We start from the raw sequence: 22493 nt of genomic DNA, 5'->3' as shown, positions 1-22493 counted from the left end.
AATATATAGTTACATAATACAAATAATATACGAATTGTAGTTATATTGTATTTTAATTTGTTGAAACAGCTACTTACATACATTAACAATCTGTTATTAAAACAATACATGAACGTATAATATAGCTGTACGTGACGTGTAATTCATTTGCATTAGAAGAAAAACTCCAAACGCCCTCTCCTCTGGTATTTTGTCCCCACTGCTGTGCCGTAATGAAGCCGCAAAGCAACGCTAGCTGTCGCAACATCTAGTCCAGAAACAGAGGTCACAACAAACCATACAGGTACTGTGTTTATCTTTTAAATCTTATATTTCTGAATTATGCTCCTTCGCAGTGTGCGACAACACTTACTAAACACATAAGACGGTGTAGACAATGCGTGTTAGAACCAATGCTGTAATTTGATTAATCTAGTTAACTTTAGCGAGAGAACGGAGCTAATGCTAGCTGAGGAAACGCTGTCTATCGTTAATGTTTTCCACATTGGTTTGTCTGGCTACACTTTGTCTTCGTATTTGGATTCATTTTGTACGAAGCGATCATTTATTTTAGGTAGGTATGTAATCAGTGACATAAAGTGGCAACAAATAGACAGACATTGATTTATTTTGGTCTTTGTTAGAAACAGCGACGCTAGATTACGTATTTACCAATCCTGACATAAAAACATCCATATGACTGTTCCAGGGTTTGATTGACAGTTGGTTGGATCCATGGTTTCAACAATTTTATATATGTTGTGATTTTTTTTTTATACAAGGTGCCCTTTGCACCAGTGGTGACATTTTAAATGACAATTCAAATTCAGTGTAACTTTATAAAAATAATTTGAAGTGAACAAAACACATGCAGACATTAAGTAAAATGTTAATGTCTGCTGCTTCGCTCTGTGTGGGGTCAGTTAAAGCCATTATTATATTTTTGAATAAGTTAAGCGACATATGCATTTGTACATAAGGTGGGAACATCATTACTAGTCACAAACATATGAATCACAGTTTGACAAAGATTCAGAATGCATCATTCAATGAAACCTGAAGCTTTCTCATTGTTGCCTTACTAAAGCTTCACCACCAGAGTTGAGTACAGTAGTGCTAAAAAGGGCAGTTTTATATCATCTGTGCCAGCATATTGGCTTAATTGTGCATACATTTTGCAACACTGGCGCTGCATATCATGATCATATAAATCATTTCTGATTATGTGACCCAAATATCTCACTTTATTAACCACATGTAGCGCTTGGTTTGCCATAAAGAAGGAAGAAAAAACTTGCCTCTGATCCTCTTTGGTTTTATGGCAACACTCTTTTTTAAAATTTGATGTCATGTTGCACACCACACTGTGAGCAGCAGGCTCTAAGTTGTTGTAGGCCGGCACTTTACGGAAACAGGACAACTAAGTCATTGGCATACACCAGATTCATGTATATGTACATTCATTTACAAATTGAGGAGAAGCGGTGACAGTATTCCACCTTTTCGGACCCCATTAGTCACTTAAAAGGGTGCAGATATACTCTTACCCCATCTTACCTGCATGGTTTGATGTGAGTATCAAAAGTTCAAAATCCTCATCAAATACTGTGGGACACCTCGCTCAAGTAGTTTTCCATGATTAATATGATCAAAGTCTTTTGAGACATCCAGAAAACACACAAATATTGTAGTGTTATGTTTTCTATACTTACTAACAATTTCCTTCAGGGCATACGTATTTACAAAAATCTGTGCCATATCTACTTTTAAAAACCAAATTGATTGTCAGTGGTTATGAGGTATTCTTAAAGCCTATCCAGCAGCATACCTTTCTAATACTTTGGAAAGTAAGCTAACCAGGGCAATAGGTCTGTAATTTTCTATGTTGGTTATTTTACCGGTTTTGTCGTAGACTACAGGCTCTAGAAGGACAGATAACAACATAGAATCAGGTAGTATCCTAGAAATATAGAGAGAAAACACAATGCAGGGATTATACATAACCATATACAGACGTGCTCAAATTTGTTGGTACCCTTACAGCTCATTGAAATAATGCTTCATTCCTCCTGAAAAGTGATGAAATTAAAAGCTATTTTATCATGTATACTTGCATGCCTTTGGTATGTCATAGGATAAAGTAAAGAAGCTGTGAAAAGAGATGAATTATTGCTTATTCTACAAAGATATTCTAAAATGGCCTGGACACATTTGTTGGTACCCCTTGGAAAAGATAATAAATAATTGGATTATAGTGATATTTCAAACTAATTAGTTTCTTTAATTAGTATCACACATGTCTCCAATCTTGTAATCAGTCATTCAGCCTATTTAAATGGAGAAAAGTAGTCACTGTGCTGTTTGGTATCATTGTGTGCACCACACTGAACATGGACCAGAGAAAGCAAAGGAGAGAGTTGTCTGAGGAGATCAAAAGAAAATAATAGACAAGCATGGTAAAGGTAAAGGCTACAAGACCATCTCCAAGCAGCTTGATGTTCCTGTGACAACAGTTGCAAATATTATTAAGAAGTTTAAGGTCCATGGAACTGTAGCCAACCTCCCTGGGCGTGGCCGCAAGAGGAAAATTGACCCCAGATTGAACAGAAGGATAGTGCGAATGGTAGAAAAAGAACCAAGGATAACTGCCAAAGAGATACAAGCTGAACTCCAAGGTGAAGGTACGTCAGTTTCTGATCGCACCATCCGTCGCTTTTGAGCGAAAGTGGGCTCCGTGGAAGAAGACCCAGGAGGACTCCACTTTTGAAAGAAAAACATAAAAAAGCCAGACTGGAATTTGCTAAAATGCATATTGACAAGCCACAATCCTTCTGGGAGAATGTCCTTTGGACAGATGAGTCAAAACTGGAGCTTTTTGGCAAGTCACATCAGCTCTATGTTCACAGACGAAAAAATGAAGCTTTCAAAGAAAAGAACACCATACCTACAGTGAAACATGGAGGAGGCTCGGTTATGTTTTGGGGCTGCTTGCTGCGCCTGGCACAGGGTGCCTTGAATCTGTGCAGGGCACAATGAAATCTCAAGACTATCAAGGCATTCTGGAGCGAAACGTACTGCCCAGTGTCAGAAAGCTCTGTCTCAGTCGCAGGTCATGGGTCCTCCAACAGGATAATGACCCAAAACACACAGCTAAAAGCACCCAAGAATGGATAGGAACAAAACATTGGACTATTCTGAAGTGGCCTTCTATGAGTCCTGATTTGAATCCTATCGACATCTATGGAAAGACCTGAAACTTGCAGTCTGGAGAAGGCACCCATCAAACCTGAGACAGCTGGAGCAGTTTGCTCAGGAAGAGTGGGCCAACTACCTGTTAACAGGTGCAGAAGTCTCATTGAGAGCTACAGAAAACGTTTGATTGCAGTGATTGCCTCTAAAGGTTGTGCAACAAAATATTAGGTTAGCGGTCCCATCATTTTTGTCCATGCCATTTTCATTTGTTTTCTTATTTACAATATTATGTTGAATAAAAAATCAAAAGCAAAGTCTGATTTCTATTAAATATGGAATAAATAATGGTGGATGCCAATTACTTTTGTCCGTTTCAAGTTATTTCAGAGAAAATTGTGCATTCTTCGTTTTTTGTGGAGGGGTACCAACAAATTTGAGCACGTCTGTATGTGTATATATCTGTTTTCAGGATGGGAGGTGACCACGGCCAGAACAAGATGTCCATGCCAGACTGGCGCCAGTGGAAGACCGAGGGAACACCACTGGAGTTTACACAGCAGAGGCTGGCAGCCAGGGGCCTTAGGGATCCATGGGCACGGTCAGTAGTTCAACCTAAATCAGATGCAGCTGATATTACGCAATCTTATTCCTGACCCTGCCCCTATTCTTTCTCTCCTGTCAATGCCACTCTGGCTCTGCAGCAACGAGGCATGGAGGTACTCAGGCGGCTTCGCTCGTGCTGTGACTCTGTCTGATGTGCTTCTGAGAGGCTTCAAGTGGGGATTTGCTGCCTTTACTGTTGCTCTGGCTGTAGAGTACGCCCTTTTCCCGCCCAAGAAGGGCAGCCACTAATGCTCATCATTGTCCCTCAAGCCCAGGCCCCAATGGCATCTAATAATATTCTGTATTTTCTGTTAATTAAAAGTTTGTTTTTCTGATCACCCCATGGTTTCCATAATTGTTTGAACTCCGTGTCGCATATTTAAACCATAAGTGACTTTGCATTAATATTTTTATGACAGTGATGGGTTTTTAATCTCACACTTACATACAGTATTATTGCTGCGATGAAGATACAAATCTAGCAGCAGGTTAGTCCTGCTTCCTCTTCCTGCTCAGTTTCCAGAGGCATAATTTCAAGCACTTTACTATCAGTATTACAAAACACAGCACTACAGTAGCCAGTGCTGCTATTACATCCAGGCAGTAGTACTGGATCCAGTTGAGGTCAAGGACAGCAGGTCGGAGATGTTTTGCCCCTTTGTGCCGCATCACAAATTCTGTCCAGTACACTGAAAGGTCCAGCGGGTCAACTGGCCGGTCTTTATGGAGAGCCGACAGCTTCTGCATGTTCTCTTTATACCTGGATATAAACAGATTGATTGAACTTGAAGGGAAGATAGTATGAAAAGCAGTTTCCAAAACTTTGTTTATATTTTAATCATCATTAGCACCGAGATTTAAGGAGCTTTTTTGTCATGAGATAACTGACATTGTGAGCGAGCTTCTTATCCCTCACCTGGTGTCATTGATGACCTCATTCAGTCCCTGAAGAAGGCTCTCTGTAGTGATCGAATAAATATCCAACACGACTCTGGCTCCTCTGCTCGCCAACCTCACTGCGTTGTCAGCCTGGTCCCCCCCAAATGGCATCATCACCATGGGAACAGCGTGACACAGTCCCTCAAAGAGACCATGAGAGCCAGCATGAGTGATAAAAGCCCGAGCTCCAGGATGTGCTAACATACAACACACAAAGATTCCAGATGTTACGGTATATGTGACACATTCAGGATGTTTTGCAGTGGATTTACAGACCTAGTAGGTCATTCTGAGGCACCCATTTCATCAACTTCACATTTTCTGGGACACTGTTGGGAACCTGCCCAGTGTATCTCCATATTACCTATCAAAAGAAGCCAAGTGTCATTTATTGCTTTTAATTATTGCATTGATGCATGATTATGTTCATATATTCCTGTACCTTCTGTGGAATCTGTCTGAAAGCTTCTAAGAAGACGGAGGTTGTCTCTTCTGGCAGATCTGACACCATGGTGCCCAGGGTGAACACTACAAACCCATGTTCTCCTGACACCCAGGACTCCAAATCCTGCAAAAAACACACAAACTAGTGTCTGGCATTCCTCTCTATCTATCTCCATATCTCCTCACAATATTAGCAGTAGGATAACGGGAGGAAGAAGTAAAACAAAATCAAATAGTTGAATCAATCAAACCCCTCAGCCCTTACCTCAGGCAGAGGATGTCTCACGTTGCAGTTGATTCCACCAACTAGTACTACATTAGGCATGATAGGGCGAGGGAACTCCAGTGTGAAGTCCATCCTGTTTTAACACAATATCACAATATTTATCTGATTCTAAGACCTTTCGTTCTTTTTGTGTGTAATTTACAGGCATAAGACAACACTAACAGTAAAACTACCATTGCACTATTCCTATCTTGTTCATTATTTTAATAGTATTAAGCATTTCTTCATAGGACCACCTAGGTTGATGTGTATCATTTCCCAAATCTTAATATATAACCTTACCTCAGCAGCCAGATAGCAGACTCTGACAGCACTTCAGCTATGCCCACCTCCTCTCCCAGAAACTGATAGGCTATTTGGTCAAAGTGCCAAAACATCAGTCGGCATAGCAACGGCTCCAATAAAGCCATCTGTATGTCAGAGGCATCACAGAGCAAAGATGAACAAATGTACAAAGTAAGGCTTGGCAAAATAGTTTCAGTTACATTTTAACAGTTCTGAAACTGAACTCATGGTCGCATGACTATAAATGTAGCCTAAAGTAGTGAGACGGATGCTAAGGGGGGTCTGCTACATTGCCAAATGTAATGACATATGGTGGTCTGATAGTAGATTGGTATATTAATGGAGGCAAGGTGGGCCAGACCAGTGCGAAAATCTCAAATATACAGTGCCAGTCAAAAGTTTGGACAAGCTTTCCCATTCTGAAAGCGTCTCAAAACGTTTTGACTGGTACTGTACCTGACCTGTAGATGAATAGTTTGGTTAACACAGACTTTGTGTTTTACCTAATACCTTGTAAAGTTGAGTCATTTTACAGAATTAAACCTGGCCATCCTTCATGCATGCATCTGTCGATGCACATCTGGCAATAAGTGCTCACCAAAGTGTTGAATGCTCTCTCCTGGAAGCTCATGTTATCTGTGTATCTGGTCAAGAAGCGGGGCACATATGAAGGTGGGGAGGGGCAGCCTGCAGACTTCATATCCAAGGAACATGGCATTCCCCTCAGCAAATTTATAGTAGGAACACCTAAAAATGATATTATTTATGACCTTTCAGAAACCGTGCAGACATAAAAGAGCACAGATCATACAAATGTGGCAGAATTCACCTAATTTCCGAGCGATTAATGAGCCTGTGGGCGCCACGGGGTCCGTTAGGACTGCATCAAAGTTCTGCAGAGTGGAAAGGTGTAAAGGAAAAATAGATACAAGGGTGAATCGTAAGTGCGCACCGATAAAGCACCATTGCTTCTACTTTTTTATGCATTGGTTCTTCAGAAGACATGACATATGTCTACATGTCAACTGATGACACAGCTTTCTTGCATAAACATAAATTTTTTCTCAGAAGAATATACTGTACTTTTTACTCTACCACATTTATCTGCTTTAGTTTCCTTGCAGATAAAGATTTCACATTATAAACATACAAACAGCAGCCCCAAAAGGTAGCATAGTAGACAAAAAAAGTAGTAGACACAGTAAAAGTAGTAGACACAGTCTAAACAAATGCCTCACAAATCTGTATAATGTGCAAGGCTATTGTATTGAATTAGATTTTACACCTGATCCTGTATTTGGACGCACCTGCTGGGCCAGATGTGAAATCAGACTGGCATTGAACAGTAGGCTTTCTGCTGTGGTGTGCATGAACCCTGTGAATTTCTGCATTGTTGAGAATCCCTTCATTATCTTCTTTGTGAAAGACGATTTTTCCATCATGTCCGTGAGTGAGGACATGAGAGAGTCAATATGAGCCTTGTCATAAGGAACAGGATAGGTTACAGTGTCGTAGTGTTTCCCTGGGCCCATCCGCATGCTGATCTCTGGAATCACCACTGTGACCCGGTGTCCACGACGACCCATTTCTTGGGCAATGGCCTTTACGCCCACCCAGTGACTCCCATCCATGGGTACTACCAGCAAGTTGCCAAAGAAACCTGAAGAAGCAGTGTCCCCTGCAGGAATGTTGTTGTTTGCTTCAGCCTCTTCTGTCTTCACCTTCTTCTCCGGTCTGGGGTTTTCTACCACAGACCCCCTCGTGTTATCTACAGCACCATTGCCCTGCACATCCATGTTTAGTAGCAGGAACACAAACACTGCTGCTTTCCACATTGTTCTCCTTCCTCTGTCTCTGCAGCTCACTAAATCCAACACAGAAAAAAAGTAAGTTTAAGTTTAAAAATTTTGACTAAGAAAATGTTATCTTCTTTGTGTTTTGAATGTTCTGCTTGTTTCCACATTGTGCTCTTTCCTCTTCTCTGTGTCTCTTTGTGCTTCTCATGTAAACATCTACTGCTCTTTATGACTGTCTGGACTGTTGAAATTCCTCTGTGGATTAGCAAGTTGTGTGTGTTCAAAGTTCACTCTTTCATAAAACCGACAACTGCAGTCCTCAACAGCTAGCAATCGTTGCTATGGGACTTTCAGTGAAAGTGAACACAAGTAATATTTAATTTGGACAGTGTTACATATGTTTAGGCCGTCAGGGATGCTCCCAACCTGACGTGAATTTAGGTAAAGTTGGAATTCACACATTTTCACTTCCGGTGTTGCACCGAAATCTGTGAACCGTCGAGATCTCGGTCCCTCCTGTTAAAATGCGTAGTGCCCCCCCTCCGTTAGTGTAACCTAGGTGGACACAGATTTTGACGGGTCACAGTTTTCAGTGCAACCGGGATCGATAGCCTACTCATCAGCATAAGGTTTTTAAAACACAAATGTCGCCTTTTTCTTACCGTAGTAAGGTTGACAACGAGCCACACCTTATCCTCCAAACGGGTCCTTCCATCCGACCTGGACAAGTATGAGATTAATGCGAAGGGACTGTCTACAAAGTCATGTCTTCAAAATTGTGTAAAAATGAACTGGCCACCTGCTGGTTGTATTCGGATGTAACCTTTAAGAGAACTTAATTGAGAAAGAAAGGCTTTTGCATGATTTTGGGCAATGTTTATTAGTGAAAAAATGTAATAGTTAACACTTAGAATGCCTCCAGCTGGTTATACTACAACACTAACTTTGGAAGTGGGAAATATTTATTGGGGAAAATATTAAATAGTTTTGTTAAAGAGAGTAATGTCTCCAAACGTCTTCACACATAACTGGCCTCCTGTGGGTTATTCTACAGCACTTACTTTTGAAAAAAAGATTTTACATAATGTTGGGCAATATTTCTTAAGGGAAATATTCAATTATGTATTCAATTATATGAAGTAATTATTTGATCTGCAAGATCTTCTTCAGGCAGATTGAAATGTTACCTTAAAATATTTAATAAACTAGACTTGGTGCCCTGCGATTAAAGGTTATTTGTCTTGCACATGAGCATTTTTGCCTGGATATATACACAATTGGTCCGATGATATATTAGTAACCATATGAAAATGTAACTAAATTCAAATCCCAAAATTGTACAAAGGCCTTTTCTTTCAAGAAGTGTTAACTAACAGGGGACCATATATGTGTGATCTAATTTTGGTGACTCTGCTCTGTATAATAATCAAGCTTTTGAATATTTGTGTTTTAAAAACATTTTGTTGATGAGTTATTGCTCTTCAACAATCTTAGCCGACATTACTTCTTAAAAGGAACTGCAGTGCGCTCGGTTACCAAGGCTCAGTCCTTACAGCAGTGGCTCAGGAGTCACATCCGGCCTGTGGCTCTTTGCTGCATTTCTTCTGACTTTCTATCCGTTAAAGGCTACAATGCTCAAAAAATAATCTTGGGAAAAAAAATTAAAAGACTGGACTATTGGCCTTGGCAGAGGTCTACGCTCTCTGAGTGTCCTTTCTAGTTATAAAAGTTTTTATTCAGTTATTTGTAAATAGTATTGTGGTAGTCCGCAAACTGTCTCATGTATAGTCTAGCCAGAATTATGTCCACAGCGCTGTGTCAGTGCTGGAGTATCATTTGGATATACTATTTATCTATTCTGGGATAGGAGAATTAATGCTCTACATGTTTGCATTTGTTTTTTAAACCAATCCCAACTGACCTTGGCGGTGCTAAGCCCTGAATGCAGCAACAGTGCCTTGCTCCTTGTTGACACGGATACAGTTATGACTATATTCTCCTCATTTATTCATCTTTGCATTGTTTATCCTTCCATTTAAATACTCTTGCATTGTGTATTTCATGCCAGTCTTTTTATTATTTATTATTACTGCATATAGTGAATGTCTACTGTACGTTTTCTCTGTTTACGCCCTTTATTGTAGTAACCACATTCACATTGGGACATTCCAAACTCCAAACAATAAATGGGTGGCATGTCAATGAGTGTATTCTATGGACTGCATTTGTTTAACCATCACCATCTTTCCTGTTCTTACCACACAACCTGTGGAGACATCACACACGTGCATAGAAGCTATACCTAAGGGTTCATTAATTGATCATCACTGAGGTCAAACGTTTGTTATTCAGTAAACCCACACACGCTTTTATAAAAAGTCCTAGAGTCTTGATGTATCTTAATATGACACCTGTGCCTTATCAAGCTTGTTTTTCTAGATTTCTGAATAAGTATGTTGAAACATGTAAAGACATTGGGTGAAGAGTGTGTAGCAACCAACAGTTGTTTTCTAGTAATTTCATCACTTAAAAAACTTCTTTGGAAATGTGAACACAAAACTCACAGGTTAGTCCTGCTTCCTCTTCATGCTCAGTTTCCAGAGGCATAGTTTCAAGCACTTTACTATCAGTATTACGAAAAACAGCACTACAGTAGCCAGTGCTGCTATTACATCCAGGCAGTAGTACTGGATCCAGTTGAGGTCAAGGACAGCAGGTCGGAGATGTTTTGCCCCTTTGTGCCGCATCACAAATTCTGTCCAGTACACTGAAAGGTCCAGCGGGTCAACTGGCCGGTCTTTATGGAGAGCCGACAGCTTCTGCATGTTCTCTTTATACCTGGATATAAACAGATTGATGGTAAGATATGAAGAATACAACTTGAAGGGAAGATGGTATGAAAAGCAGATTCAAAACTTAAAAACCTAACTGTCAGATAACTGACATTGTGAGCGAGCTTCTTGTCCCTCACCTGGTGTCATTGATGACCTCATTCAGTCCCTGAAGAAGGCTCTCTGTAGTGATTGAATAAATATCCAACACGACTCCGGCTCCTTTGTTCGCAAACCTTACTGCGTTGTCAGCCTGGTCCCCCCCAACTGGCATCATCACCATGGGAACAGCATGACACAGTCCCTCAAAGAGACCATGAGAGCCAGCATGAGTGATGAAAGCCCGAGCTCCAGGATGTGCTAACATACAACACACAAAGATTCCAGATGTTACGGTATATGTGACACATCATCGCTCAGTACTGAGTCGTGTGCTTCTCATTTCATGATGTTTTGCAGTGGATTTACAGACCTAGTAGGTCATTCTGAGGCACCCATTTCATCAACTTCACATTTTCTGGGATACTGTTGGGAACCTGCCCAGTGTATCTCCATATTACCTATCAAAAGAAGCCAAGTGTCATTTATTGCTTTTAATTATTGCATTGATGCATGATTATGTTCATATATTCCTGTACCTTCTGTGGAATCTGTCTGAAGCTTCTAAGAGACGGAGGTTGTCTCTTCTGGCAGATCTGACACCATGGTGCCAGGTGAACACTACAAACCCATGTTCTCCTGACACCCAGGACTCCAAATCCTGCAAAAAACACACAAACTAGTGTCTGGCATTCCTCTCTATCTATCTCCATATCCCTCACAATATAGCAGTAGGATAACGGGAGGAAAAAGTAAAACAAATCAAATAGTTGAATCAATCAAACCCCTCAGCCCTTACCTCAGGCAGAGGATGTCTCACGTTGCAGTTGATTCCACCAATTAGTACTACATTAGGCATGATAGGCGAGGGAACTCCAGTGTGAAGTCCATCCTGTTTCAATATAGTATCACAATATTATTGTGATTTAGCAGCATTCACAGTTATCCAATTCTTCTGTACAATTTAACTCTTAACCCTTGTGTTGTCCTCGGGTCAAATTTGACCCGTTTTCAAAGTTTTTTATATCGGTAATATGGGTTTCTTTCAACTAAAATGCCCCAAAACAGCTTGGAGGCGTGCATGTATGTTGTATGCAACCCATACAAAAATGGGTATGAATAAAGTTCTCTGATACAACATTCTCCGCAGGTAAAATTAATGATTACCGTTGTTGAATTTTGTTTTTTTTTATTCAATTTCATGGCATGTGAAAAATCTTTTTCAAAGGGTTTTAAAACAACATCCTGACTTAATGTTGACATAAACCAGTCTGTGATTAACTCAACAGTTTCTGAACTTAATAATTCCTAATATCTGCTTTTTTACAAACTCAAAAATTTGAAATAATGTCATTTAACTTAAGTTTATTGACCATTAATTAAGTTGAAAAGAGGGACAAAAACATTTGGAAAAAAGCACCAAAAACGTTGTAAAACGCCAAATAAGTCATTTGCAATTGGTCTCAGGAAGGAAATCAACAGGATGGTCAACGGGAAGACAACACAAGGCATAGCAATGTCTGAAAGAAGTCATAGTTTAGTATGTTGAAAAGAATCATAGAATATTATGTCAGAAAAGTCATAAAAAAAGTTATACCATAGTAGGTTGAAAAAAAAGTCATAAAAAGTATAGAAAAGTCATAGAATGTCAGAAAAGTGATTAAAAAAAAGACATAGTATAGTATGTCGAAAAAAGTTATGTTATAATATGTCGAGAAAGTCATTATATTGTATGTCGAAAAATTATATTGTGTTATATGTTCACATCACTGAAGACAAAAAAGTCATAGTTGTACAATGCACAATGTGCAAAACAGTCATAAAAAGTCATAAAACAGCATGTCGGGAAAAAAAAGTCATAAAAAAGTCAAACTTTAGTATGTCAAAAAAAAAGGCGTAGTATGTTACAGAATTAAATCCTCAACCTCCAGTCTTGACTTTATCGGCCACAGCTTATCTCGCTGAGCTGTTTGTGACGCCATTATTGTGTTGGTTTGTAGTCGTGTTTATTGTTCACATTTAGTGTAGTATGTACAAAAGAGTGATTAAGAAAAAGTCATAGTACAAAATGTTTCGGCATACTATTCCATGACTATAATGCATAGGTTTGTAGTTGTATTCATTGTTCACATTACTTAACAAAAGAAGTCATAGTTTAGTTTTTTTTTGACATACCTATACTTTCACTTTCAACATGCCATACTATGATTTTTGGGGGATTTTTTTAGACTAAAATATTCCAATTGCTTTAGTACATTATTGGTGTAGTTCAACATTCAACTGAGATTCATACTAATTAAAAGCGTTCCCTTTTCCAACTATTCTCACTACTTCACCTGCTTCTTAAGAAATCAAACCAGCAATCTAGTTTGGCTTTAAATGTAAATGTAAATGTGCTGTATTATATAGCGCTTTCCAGTCTTGACAACTGCTCAAAGCGCTTTTACATCTACAGGAAACTTCACCATTCACACACATTCATACACTGTGGCCGGGGCTGCCGTACAAGGTGCCACCTGCTCATCAGATAAACATTCACACACATTCACACTCCGATGCGCAGCACGGGGGCAACTCGGGTTCAGTGTCTTGCCCAAGGACACTTCGACAATGACTGCAGAGGCGGGGGATCGAACACCAACCTTCCAATTGGCAGGCAACCGCTCTACCACTGAGCCACAACCGCCCCTTTAGCAATTTAGCTTTCAGCATTCACTATTTTCTGCAGGAAATGCATTTTCTAGTGTGATTCTAAGACCTTTTTGTCTTGTGTGATTTACAGGCATATATCAACAATAACAGTAAAACCTCCTCCCTTGTTAATTATTTTAATAGTATTTAATACTTCTTCACAGGACCATCTAGGTTAATGTGTTTTCTTCTCCTTACTCTTAATATATAACCTTACCTCAGCAGCCAGATAGCAGACTCTGACAGCACTTCAGCTATGCCCACCTCCTCTCCCAGAAATTGATAAGCTATTTGGTCAAAGTGCCAAAACATCAGTCGGCATAGCAACGGTTCCAATAAAGCCACCTGTATGTCAGAGTCATCACAGAGTAAAGATGAACAAATGTACAAAGTAAGGCACGAGTGCCTGGCAAAAGACTTGAATTTCAGTTATATTTAAACTGTGTGGAAACTGAAGTTATTCATTTCATCGTGCAGTAGTTTAACTGGTTCATCTTGACCTACTGCATGATTATGAATGTAGCCTACTTCAAAGTAGGGAGACCAATACTAAAAGGGTCTGCTACATTGCCAAAAGTAATGACATATGGGGGTTCGATAGTATATTGGTATATTCATTTCACAGAATTAAACCTGTCCATCCTTCATGCATTCATCTGTCGGTGCACATCTGGCAATAAGTGCTCACCAAAGTGTTGAATGCTCTCTCCTGGAAGCTCATTTTATCTGTGTATCTGGTCAACAGGCGGGGCACATAGGAGGGCGGGAGGGGCAGCCTGCAGACTTCATGTCCAAGGAACATGGCATTCCCCTCAGCAAATTTATAGTAGGGATACCTGAAATGATTTTATTTATGACCTGTCAGAAAATGTGCAGACATAAAAGAGCACAGATGATCCATGTGTGCCTGAACTCACCTAATTTCCGAGCTATTAATGAGCCTGTGGGCACCACAGGGTCCGTTAGGACTGCGTCAAAGTTCTGCAGAGTAGAAAGTTGAAAAGGGAAATTAGCTGTAAGGGATGAATCAGTGTGCACTGTTTTAAAGCACCTTTCCATCTGCTTCATCATGCAGTGATTCTTTAGAAGACATGGCATGTCCATATGTCAGATGACACTGTTTTTTTTGTATAAACATACCACCTGTCTCTAAGAGGAACATACTGTGTTTTTTAACATTTAACCTACATAATGATAAACTTACAATGTATGTTATGCATGTGTATATGTACTAGTAATTTATAAATGTTTTGGATTGTGACTGTTTTAGTGTCTGGTCAGAGCTCCTTTTTATGTTTCAAATGTGAGAAAATAGTGGTTCCACCAAAGAGATATTTTCCATTCCATTTTTAAATAACAGTGTGATGTCCATGTGGTTATTATCAATTTTCTCCTTATTAATAATTTTATGATCCCTTCAGATTTATTTTGTGACCCTTAGGTTCCTGAACTACAATACCTAGGTACTACAATAATTAAGTAAATGAGTTAAAACAAGTTCCACCTAAAACAGCTGTAGCAGTAATTGCTACTTAGACATGGATGTTTTAAAAATGAAATGTAGTTTGCACAAACTTCATATTGGTTATGTGTTTAAACTTGTTGGATTGTAATGTATGCGCTATCCACTCTGCACTGTGTTCATTTTCTATTATTATTTCTTTTTTATCATACCTTAACGTCTTCATTCAGTTCCTGTTTCAAACACTTTTCTTGTTGTATGCTGGATCTCACACTGACCATTATTTATGTTTTAATTTATAATTTGTATTGGTCACCAGTGGGGTACAATTTACACTCTGTTTTTATATTGTTCCCCCTTTTGTCATTGATGACCGGCAGTATGAATGTGTACATATTTTCAAGTGGACTGTAGCAACAAAACTGCCCTTCTGAAATAAATAAAGCTCCCTGTAGCTGTATAGTTCATCAGTTGCAGCAGTTTTTTTTTTTTGCAGAACAAGTACTTTTATATTTTACACTTCAAAAAGGTGATATTTGTGGCTTTTCAAATACATTTTCGTGGTACTTTTACACAGGTAAATTGCTAACACTGTCTCACAGGGGTTACACTTTACACAATGACACAAACATTACAGTATAATGCAGTTCAATATATTGGCAGCCCCAAAAGTTAGTTCAAACGTAGACAGTCTAAACAAATGCCTCACAAATGTTGCATAAGGTGCAAGGCTATTGAATTTTCTTAGATCTTTTTTGGGGCATTTTAGGCCTTTAATGACAGAGCAGTTGAAGACATGAAAGGGGAGAGAGAGGGGTAATGACATACAGCAAAGGGCCACAGGTCGGAGTCAAACCAGGGCCTGCTGCGTCAAGGAGTGAACCTCTATATATGGGCACCCACTCTACCAACTGAGCTATCAGGTCGCCCAATTTTCTTAGATTTTTACACCTGATCCTGTATTTGCACTCACCTGCTTTTCTAGATGTGCGATCATACTGGCATTGAATAGTAGGCTCTCTGCTGTGGTGTGAATAAAGCCTGTAATTTTCTGGATTTTTGAGAATCCAATCCTTATCTTCTCTGTGAAATACTGTGCAGATTTTTCCATAATGTCCTTGTGTGAGGACATGACAGAATCCATATGAGCCTTGTCATAAGGAACAGGATAGGTTACAGTGTTGTAGTGTTTCCCTGGGCCCATCCGCATGCTGATCTCTGGAATCACCACTGTGACCCGGTGTCCACGACGACCCATTTCTTGGGCAATGGCCTTTACGCCCACCCAATGACTCCCATCCATGGGTACTACCAGCAAGTTGCCAAAGAAACCTGAAGAAGCAGTGTCCCCTGCAGGAATGTTGTTGTTTGCTTCAGCCTCTTCTGTCTTCACCTTCTTCTCTGGTCTGGGGTTTTCTACCACAGACCCCCTCGTGTTATCTACAGCACCATTGCCCTGCACATCCATGTTTAGTAGCAGGAACACAAACACTGCTGCTTTCCACATTGTTCTCCTTCCTCTGTCTCTTCTTTGTGCTTCTCTTGTAAACAATTCCTGCACTTATGGTCGTCTGGGCTGCTGAAATTCCTCTGTGATTTGAGCAAGTTGTGTATGTTCAAAGTCCTATTGTTAACAAGAGCAACAACTGCAGTCCTCAAACGCTAGAAGTTGAAAGGTCATTGATATCGGACTTACAGTGAAAGTCAACACAAAAAACATTTCATTTGGAAAGTATTCCTTATGTTCAGGAATGGTCCCAAACTCTTAACTCGACCATAGCTATTTAATTCCTGGGAAGTTGGAATGATATTCAGTGATTCAAACTTCTGGGATCAATAATACTTTACCAACATTTTTTTTAAAACACAAACAACACCTCTTATTTATCACTATTTATCACCTTTGTCACTCAATCACTATCACTTCAATTTGACAAAAAGAATGAACTGTCCTTACTAGATGTGTACAAGCATTGACAGCGAAGTGAAAAATAAAAGATATAACAAAAACGTCAACTCACAATCACATAACTGAGCGGTACTTAGCGCAGCAGTAAAAAAACAGCAACGTATGACTACAAACCAAAGGCACCCAAACTGAATGATGCTCTGCTCTACACCTACTGAAGCAATTACAGTCTTTATCAGCTGATCAGCTGAATCAGCCATCAAAAGGCTGTGATGATGTGCCACGTATAAAGATCAATCAACACAACTTGTTAGTTTACAATGAGTTTAGTTTACTCTAAATATCAATGCATTTATGCACAATTCATCAAAATGAAAGTTAATATTGAAATCCTAATTTTGGCTCCAACACATACTTTTGGGCAACATTTATCAGGGGAAACATTCAATAGTTTTATTATTATACAGAGTAATGTTTCCAGACGTACGCTACACATAGATTGCCTCTTGCTGGTTATACTACTGCATCTACTTTGAAAAAGGCTTTTGCATCATTTGGGGAATATTTATTGGGGGAAATATGCAGTAGTTTTAGAGTAATGTCTCCAAATACTTCACACATAATGGTCTGTTCTCCTGTTGGTTATACTACAGCCCTTACTTTGTAAAAAAAAAAAAAGTGTTTGCATAATTTTTACCAAATATTGTTTAGGGGAAAATAGTCAATATTCAATTACATAAAGTAACGTTTTGATCTGCAAGATATTTTTCAGGGAGATCAAAATGTTGCCTTAAAAAAGTTTAATGAGCCATTATAATTGGTGGCCAACAGTGTGCAGATCCTTTATGTTCTGCAGTCAAGTATTATTTGTCTTGCACATGAGTATTTTACCTGGATATGTGCACACTTGTTCCCACGTTGATTAGTAACTATATAAAAATTTAACTAAATTCAAACCTAAATTTTATACTCAATTCAATTCAATTCAATTTTATTTATAGTATCAATTCATAACAAGAGTTATCTCAAGACACTATACAGATAGACCACACTCCAGAATTTACAAGGACCCAACAGTTCTAATAGTTTCCTCCAGAGCAAGCAACAGTGCGACAGTGGCGAGGAAAAACTTCCTTTTAGGCAGAAACCTCGGTCAGACCCAGGCTCTTGGTAGGCGGAGTCTGACGGGCCGGTTGGTGTTAGAATGAAGAGTGGCAATAGCAAAAATAGAAAAAATTAGTAGTTTGTAGCAGTTCTTTGTAGTAGTTCATGGCATAGCAGGACGCTGTGCGGCATTACAAGGCACAGCTGGACGTAGCAGGACGTAGCAGGACGTAGCAGGACGTAGCAGGGCACTGCAGTGTAGTAGTTGAACATGGCATCACAGAACATGGAGAGGGACCAAGGCGACAGCTGCTACCCTGATTTTGGAGCCTCTCTGATCCAAGGGAACATACATTTTATTCAAAGGGCTTTTCTTTCAGTGAGTGTTGTAGTACAACCAGCATTTGATCAATTGTATGTATTTAATTTTTGTGACACTACGCTGTATAATAATCAAGCTGTTAAACATCTGTGTGTTAATAACGTTTTGCTGATGAGGTTGGTTTTTTTTAGATACATTTTTTTTTAATTGATAATAAACAGGTAAACTTTCAATGATATTACAGTTTTAGACTTTAAAAAAAATCACAAAACCTTCTACGTTTACAAATACAGAACATCCCCACCCTCCCCCATCCCATGGCGACCTCCTTACCGACCCCTGTCCCTGATCTCTTGACCTCCCCAAGAAATAAAAAACGAAACAACACAAACATACAGATATAATAATGACATGATCAAAATTAGTCAAATCCATTTATGCTGTACTCATGCTTCATCCCATGTAGAGTTTTCCAACTAGCTCCATATACCCGAGCTACAGATCTCTCCATCATAACTATGTCTAAAAAATAGTTGGTCCACTGCTGCCAAGACAATGTGTGAGGTGGTTGCCATCGCAAAGCCAACATTTTCTTTGCTGCCTATATCTACACCTTATCAAGCTTGTTTTTCTAGATTTTTGATTTGGTATGTTAAAACATGTAAAGGCATGTGTAAAGGCTGTGTATAGCAACCAACAATAGTTTTCTGGTAATTTGATCACTTGAAAACATCTTTGGAAATGTGCACAAGAAACTCCACAGGTTAGTCCTGCTTCCTCTTCCTGCTCAGTTTCCAGAGGCATAGTTTCAAGCACTTTACTATCAGTATTACAAAACACAGCACTACAGTCCAGTGCTGCTATTACATCCATGCAGTAGTACTGGATCCAGTTGAGTCAAGGACAGCAGGTCGGAGATGTTTTGCCCCTTTGTGCCGCATCACAAATTCTGTCCAGTACACTGAAAGGTCCAGCGGGTCAACTGGCCGGTCTTTATGGAGAGCCGCAGCTTCTGCATGTTCTCTTTATACCTGGATAAAACAGATTGATGGCAAGATATGAAGAATACAACTTTGAGGGGAAGATAGTATAAAAAGCAGATTCCAAAACTTTGTTTATATTTTAATCATCATTAGCACCGAGATTTAAGGAGCTTTTTTTGTCATGAGATAACTGACATTGTGAGCGAGCTTCTAATCCCTCACCTGGTGTCATTGATGCCTCATTCAGTCCCTGAAGAAGCTCTCTGTAGTGATCGAATAAATATCCAACACGACTCCGCTCCTCTGCTCGCAAACCTCAACGCGTTGTCAGCCTGGTCCCCCCCAACTGGCATCATCACCATGGGAACAGCGTGACACAGTCCCCTCAAAGAGACCATGAGAGCCAGCATGAGTGATGAAAGCCCGAGCTCCAGGATGTGCTAACATACAACACACAAAGATTCCAGATGTTACGGTATATGTGACACATTCAGGATGTTTTGCAGTGGATTTACAGACCAGTAGGTCATTCTGAGGCACCCATTTCATCAACTTCACATTTCTGGGAAACTGTCGGGAACCTGCCCAGTGTATCTCCATTTACCTATCAAAAGAAGCCAAGTGTCATTTATTGCTTTTAATTATTGCATTGATGCATGATTATGTTCATATATTCCTGTACCTTCTGTGGAATCTGTCTGAAAGCTTCTAAGAAGACGGAGGTTGTCTCTTCTGGCAGATCTGACACCATGGTGCCCAGGGTGAACACTACAAACCCATGTTCTCCTGACACCCAGGACTCCAAATCCTGCAAAAACACACAAACTAGTGTCTGGCATTCCTCTATCTATCTCCATATCTCCTCACAATATTAGCAGTAGAATAACGGGAGGAAGAAGTAAAACAAAATCAAATAGTTGAATCAATCAAACCCCTCAGCCCTTACCTCAGGCAGAGGATGTCTCACGTTGCAGTTGATTCCCCCAACTAGTACTACATTAGGCATGATAGGGCGAGGGAACTCCAGTGTGAAGTCCAACCTTTTTTAACACAATATCACAATATTTTTTATTTTTTTATTAGTTTAATAGTATTAAGCACTTCTTCATAGGACACCTAGTCTGATGTGTATTATTTTCCCAAATCTTAATATATAACCTTACCTCAGCAGCCAGATAGCAGACTCTGACAGCACTTCAGCTATGCCCACCTCCTCTCCCAGAAACTGATAGGCTATTTTGTCAAAGTGCCAATACATCAGTCGGCATAGCAACGGCTCCAATAAAGCCACCTGTATGTCAGAGGCATTACAGAGTAAAGATAACAAATGTACAAAGTACAGTAGTTCAATTACATTTTAACAGTGCTTAAACTGAATCTATTTATTTCATCGTGCAGTAGTTTAACTGGTTCATCTTGACCTACTGCATGATTATGAATGTAGCCTACATCAAAGTAAGGAGATCGGTACTAAAGGGGTCTGCTACGTTGCCAAACGTCATTTCTCAAATATACAGAATCAGTCAAAGTTTGTACAAGCTTTTCAAGTAACTCAAAACATTTTGATTGGTACTGTACCTGACTTCTTTCTCTAGAATTTTGTGAGAACTAGCGAAATAAATGAGGAATCTGAAGTAGAGGGAATGGTTTGGTTGCAGAGTAGAGCAATTTTACAACATGAAACCTGTCCATCCTTCATGCATGCACTTGTCAATGCACATCTGGGAATAAGTGCTCACCAAAGTGTTGAATGCTCTCTCCTTGAAGCTCATTTATCTGTGTATCTGGTCAACAGGCGGGGCACATAGGAGGGCGGGGAGGGGCAGCCTGAAGACTTCATATCCAAGAAACATGGAATTCCCCTCAGCAAATTTATAGTAGGGATACCTGAAAATGATTTTATTTATGACCTGTCAGAAAATGCGCAGACATAAAAGAGCACAGATGATCCAAGTGTGGCAGAATTCACCTAATTTCCGAGCTATTAATGAGCCTGTGGGCACCATGGGGTCCGTTAGGACTGCGTCAAAGTTCTGCAGAATGGAAAGGTGCAAAGGACAAATATGAAAAAAGGGTGAATCTTCAACAGTATGTACTAATAAAAGCACATTTCCTTCTGTTTTATCATGCATTGGTTTTGCAACGGACATTACATAAATGTCAAGTGATGTCACTTTTTACTCCACTTTATTTATCTAATCTAGTTACCTTGCAGATAAAGAATTTTATATTAAAACATACATTAGGATAAACTTACAATCATGTAATGTATGTGCATTTACCAGAAATTTCAAAACATTTTGGAATGTGACCCTTTAAAAAAAACAGTGTAAGTGTAAGGTTCCTTGTAATTTTTCAGATGGACTGTAAATGGACTGTTCTTATATAACACTTTTCTAGTCTCCAGTTTCATCAGGGGTATAGATATGTAATTTCTCCCCCATTTATCATCTCATGACCCCTAAGATTTATCTTGTGGCCCAGGTTGGGAACAAGAACGTTTGGACCACAATAACTAATCAGGTAAATTAGTTAAAACAAGCTCCACCTCAACCAGCTACAACAGTGAATGCTACATACACATAAATACATCAGTATCAGCAATCTAATAATGTCATCTTTCAGTCACAGGGCCTGTTTTTAGCAGAATGACTACTTTTACATCTGACACTAAATTGCAAATAAGTAAACTGCTACCATTGTCCCAACTACATACAGGGGTTATACGACACAAACACTTTACAGTATAATGCAATCCAATATAGTGGCAACCCCAGAAGGTAGTTTACACATATAGAACATCTACACAAATGCCTCACAAATTCTGTATAATGTGCCAGGCAATTGTATTGAACATGTTAGATTTTTACACCTGATCCTGTATTTGCACTCACCTGCTGGGCCAGATGTGAGATCAGACTGGCATTGAATAGTAGGCCCTCTGCTGTGGTGTGAATAAAGCCTGTAATTTTCTGGATTTTTGAGAATCCTTTCCAAATCTTCTCTGTGAAAGAATATGCAGATGGTGTCATCATGTCCTTGTGTGAGGACATGATAGAGTCAATATGAGCCTTGTCATAAGGAACAGGATAGGTTACAGTGTCGTAGTGTTTCCCTGGGCCCATCCGTATGCTGATCTCTGGAATCACCACTGTAACCCGGTGTCCACGACGACCCATTTCTTGGGCAATGGCCTTTACGCCCACCCAGTGACTCCCATCCATGGGTACTACCAGCAAGTTGCCAAAGAAACCTGAAGAAGCAGTGTCCCCTGCAGGAATGTTGTTGTTTGCTTCAGCCTCTTCTGTCTTCACCTTCTTCTCCGGTCTGGGGTTTTCTACCACAGACCCCCTCGTGTTATCTACAGCACCATTGCCCTGCACATCCATGTTTAGTAGCAGGAACACAAACACTGCTGCTTTCCACATTGTTCTCCTTCCTCTGTCTCTGCAGCTCACCAAATCCTAGGCTATACACAGGAATTTGTGAGTTAAAGCAACAAGAAAATGCTGCCTGCTTGTGTAAGCTATACTCGCCCTTAGGGATCGCTCTGTCTGGGTTGTTGAAA

General features: G+C 39.7%; 2 protein-coding genes and 1 long non-coding RNA gene across 3 annotated transcripts; 2 read left to right on the top strand and 1 right to left on the bottom strand.

Moving 5' to 3' along the window:
- Positions 1-170: 170 nt before the first annotated feature.
- ndufb3 (NADH:ubiquinone oxidoreductase subunit B3) lies at positions 171-4114 on the top strand. The gene is made up of 3 exons (XM_032530859.1): positions 171-283; positions 3641-3769; positions 3873-4114. The coding sequence occupies exons 2-3, from the start codon at positions 3642-3644 to the stop codon at positions 4021-4023; spliced, it is 279 nt and encodes a 92-aa protein (XP_032386750.1). The 5' UTR covers positions 171-283; position 3641; the 3' UTR covers positions 4024-4114.
- Positions 3977-22493, bottom strand: LOC116698733 (UDP-glucuronosyltransferase 1-1-like). Its single transcript, XM_032530853.1, is given in 10 exon segments — positions 3977-4534; positions 4691-4910; positions 4990-5077; positions 5156-5281; positions 5423-5516; positions 5726-5853; positions 13834-13913; positions 13916-13981; positions 14063-14126; positions 21820-22493. Coding segments are annotated over 10 exon segments (1671 nt in total). The 5' UTR covers positions 22354-22493; the 3' UTR covers positions 3977-4263.
- On the top strand, positions 4215-10160 carry LOC116698741 (uncharacterized). Its single transcript, XR_004334294.1, has 2 exons — positions 4215-4262; positions 10091-10160. It is a non-coding gene; the product is annotated as an uncharacterized LOC116698741 (long non-coding RNA).

The sequence above is a fragment of the Etheostoma spectabile genome, chromosome 12 (assembly GCF_008692095.1).
Source record: "Etheostoma spectabile isolate EspeVRDwgs_2016 chromosome 12, UIUC_Espe_1.0, whole genome shotgun sequence".
NCBI classification, from domain to species: Eukaryota; Metazoa; Chordata; class Actinopteri; order Perciformes; family Percidae; genus Etheostoma; species Etheostoma spectabile.
Note: the sequence above shows the minus strand (reverse complement) of the source record. Positions and strands in the feature narration are given on the sequence as shown.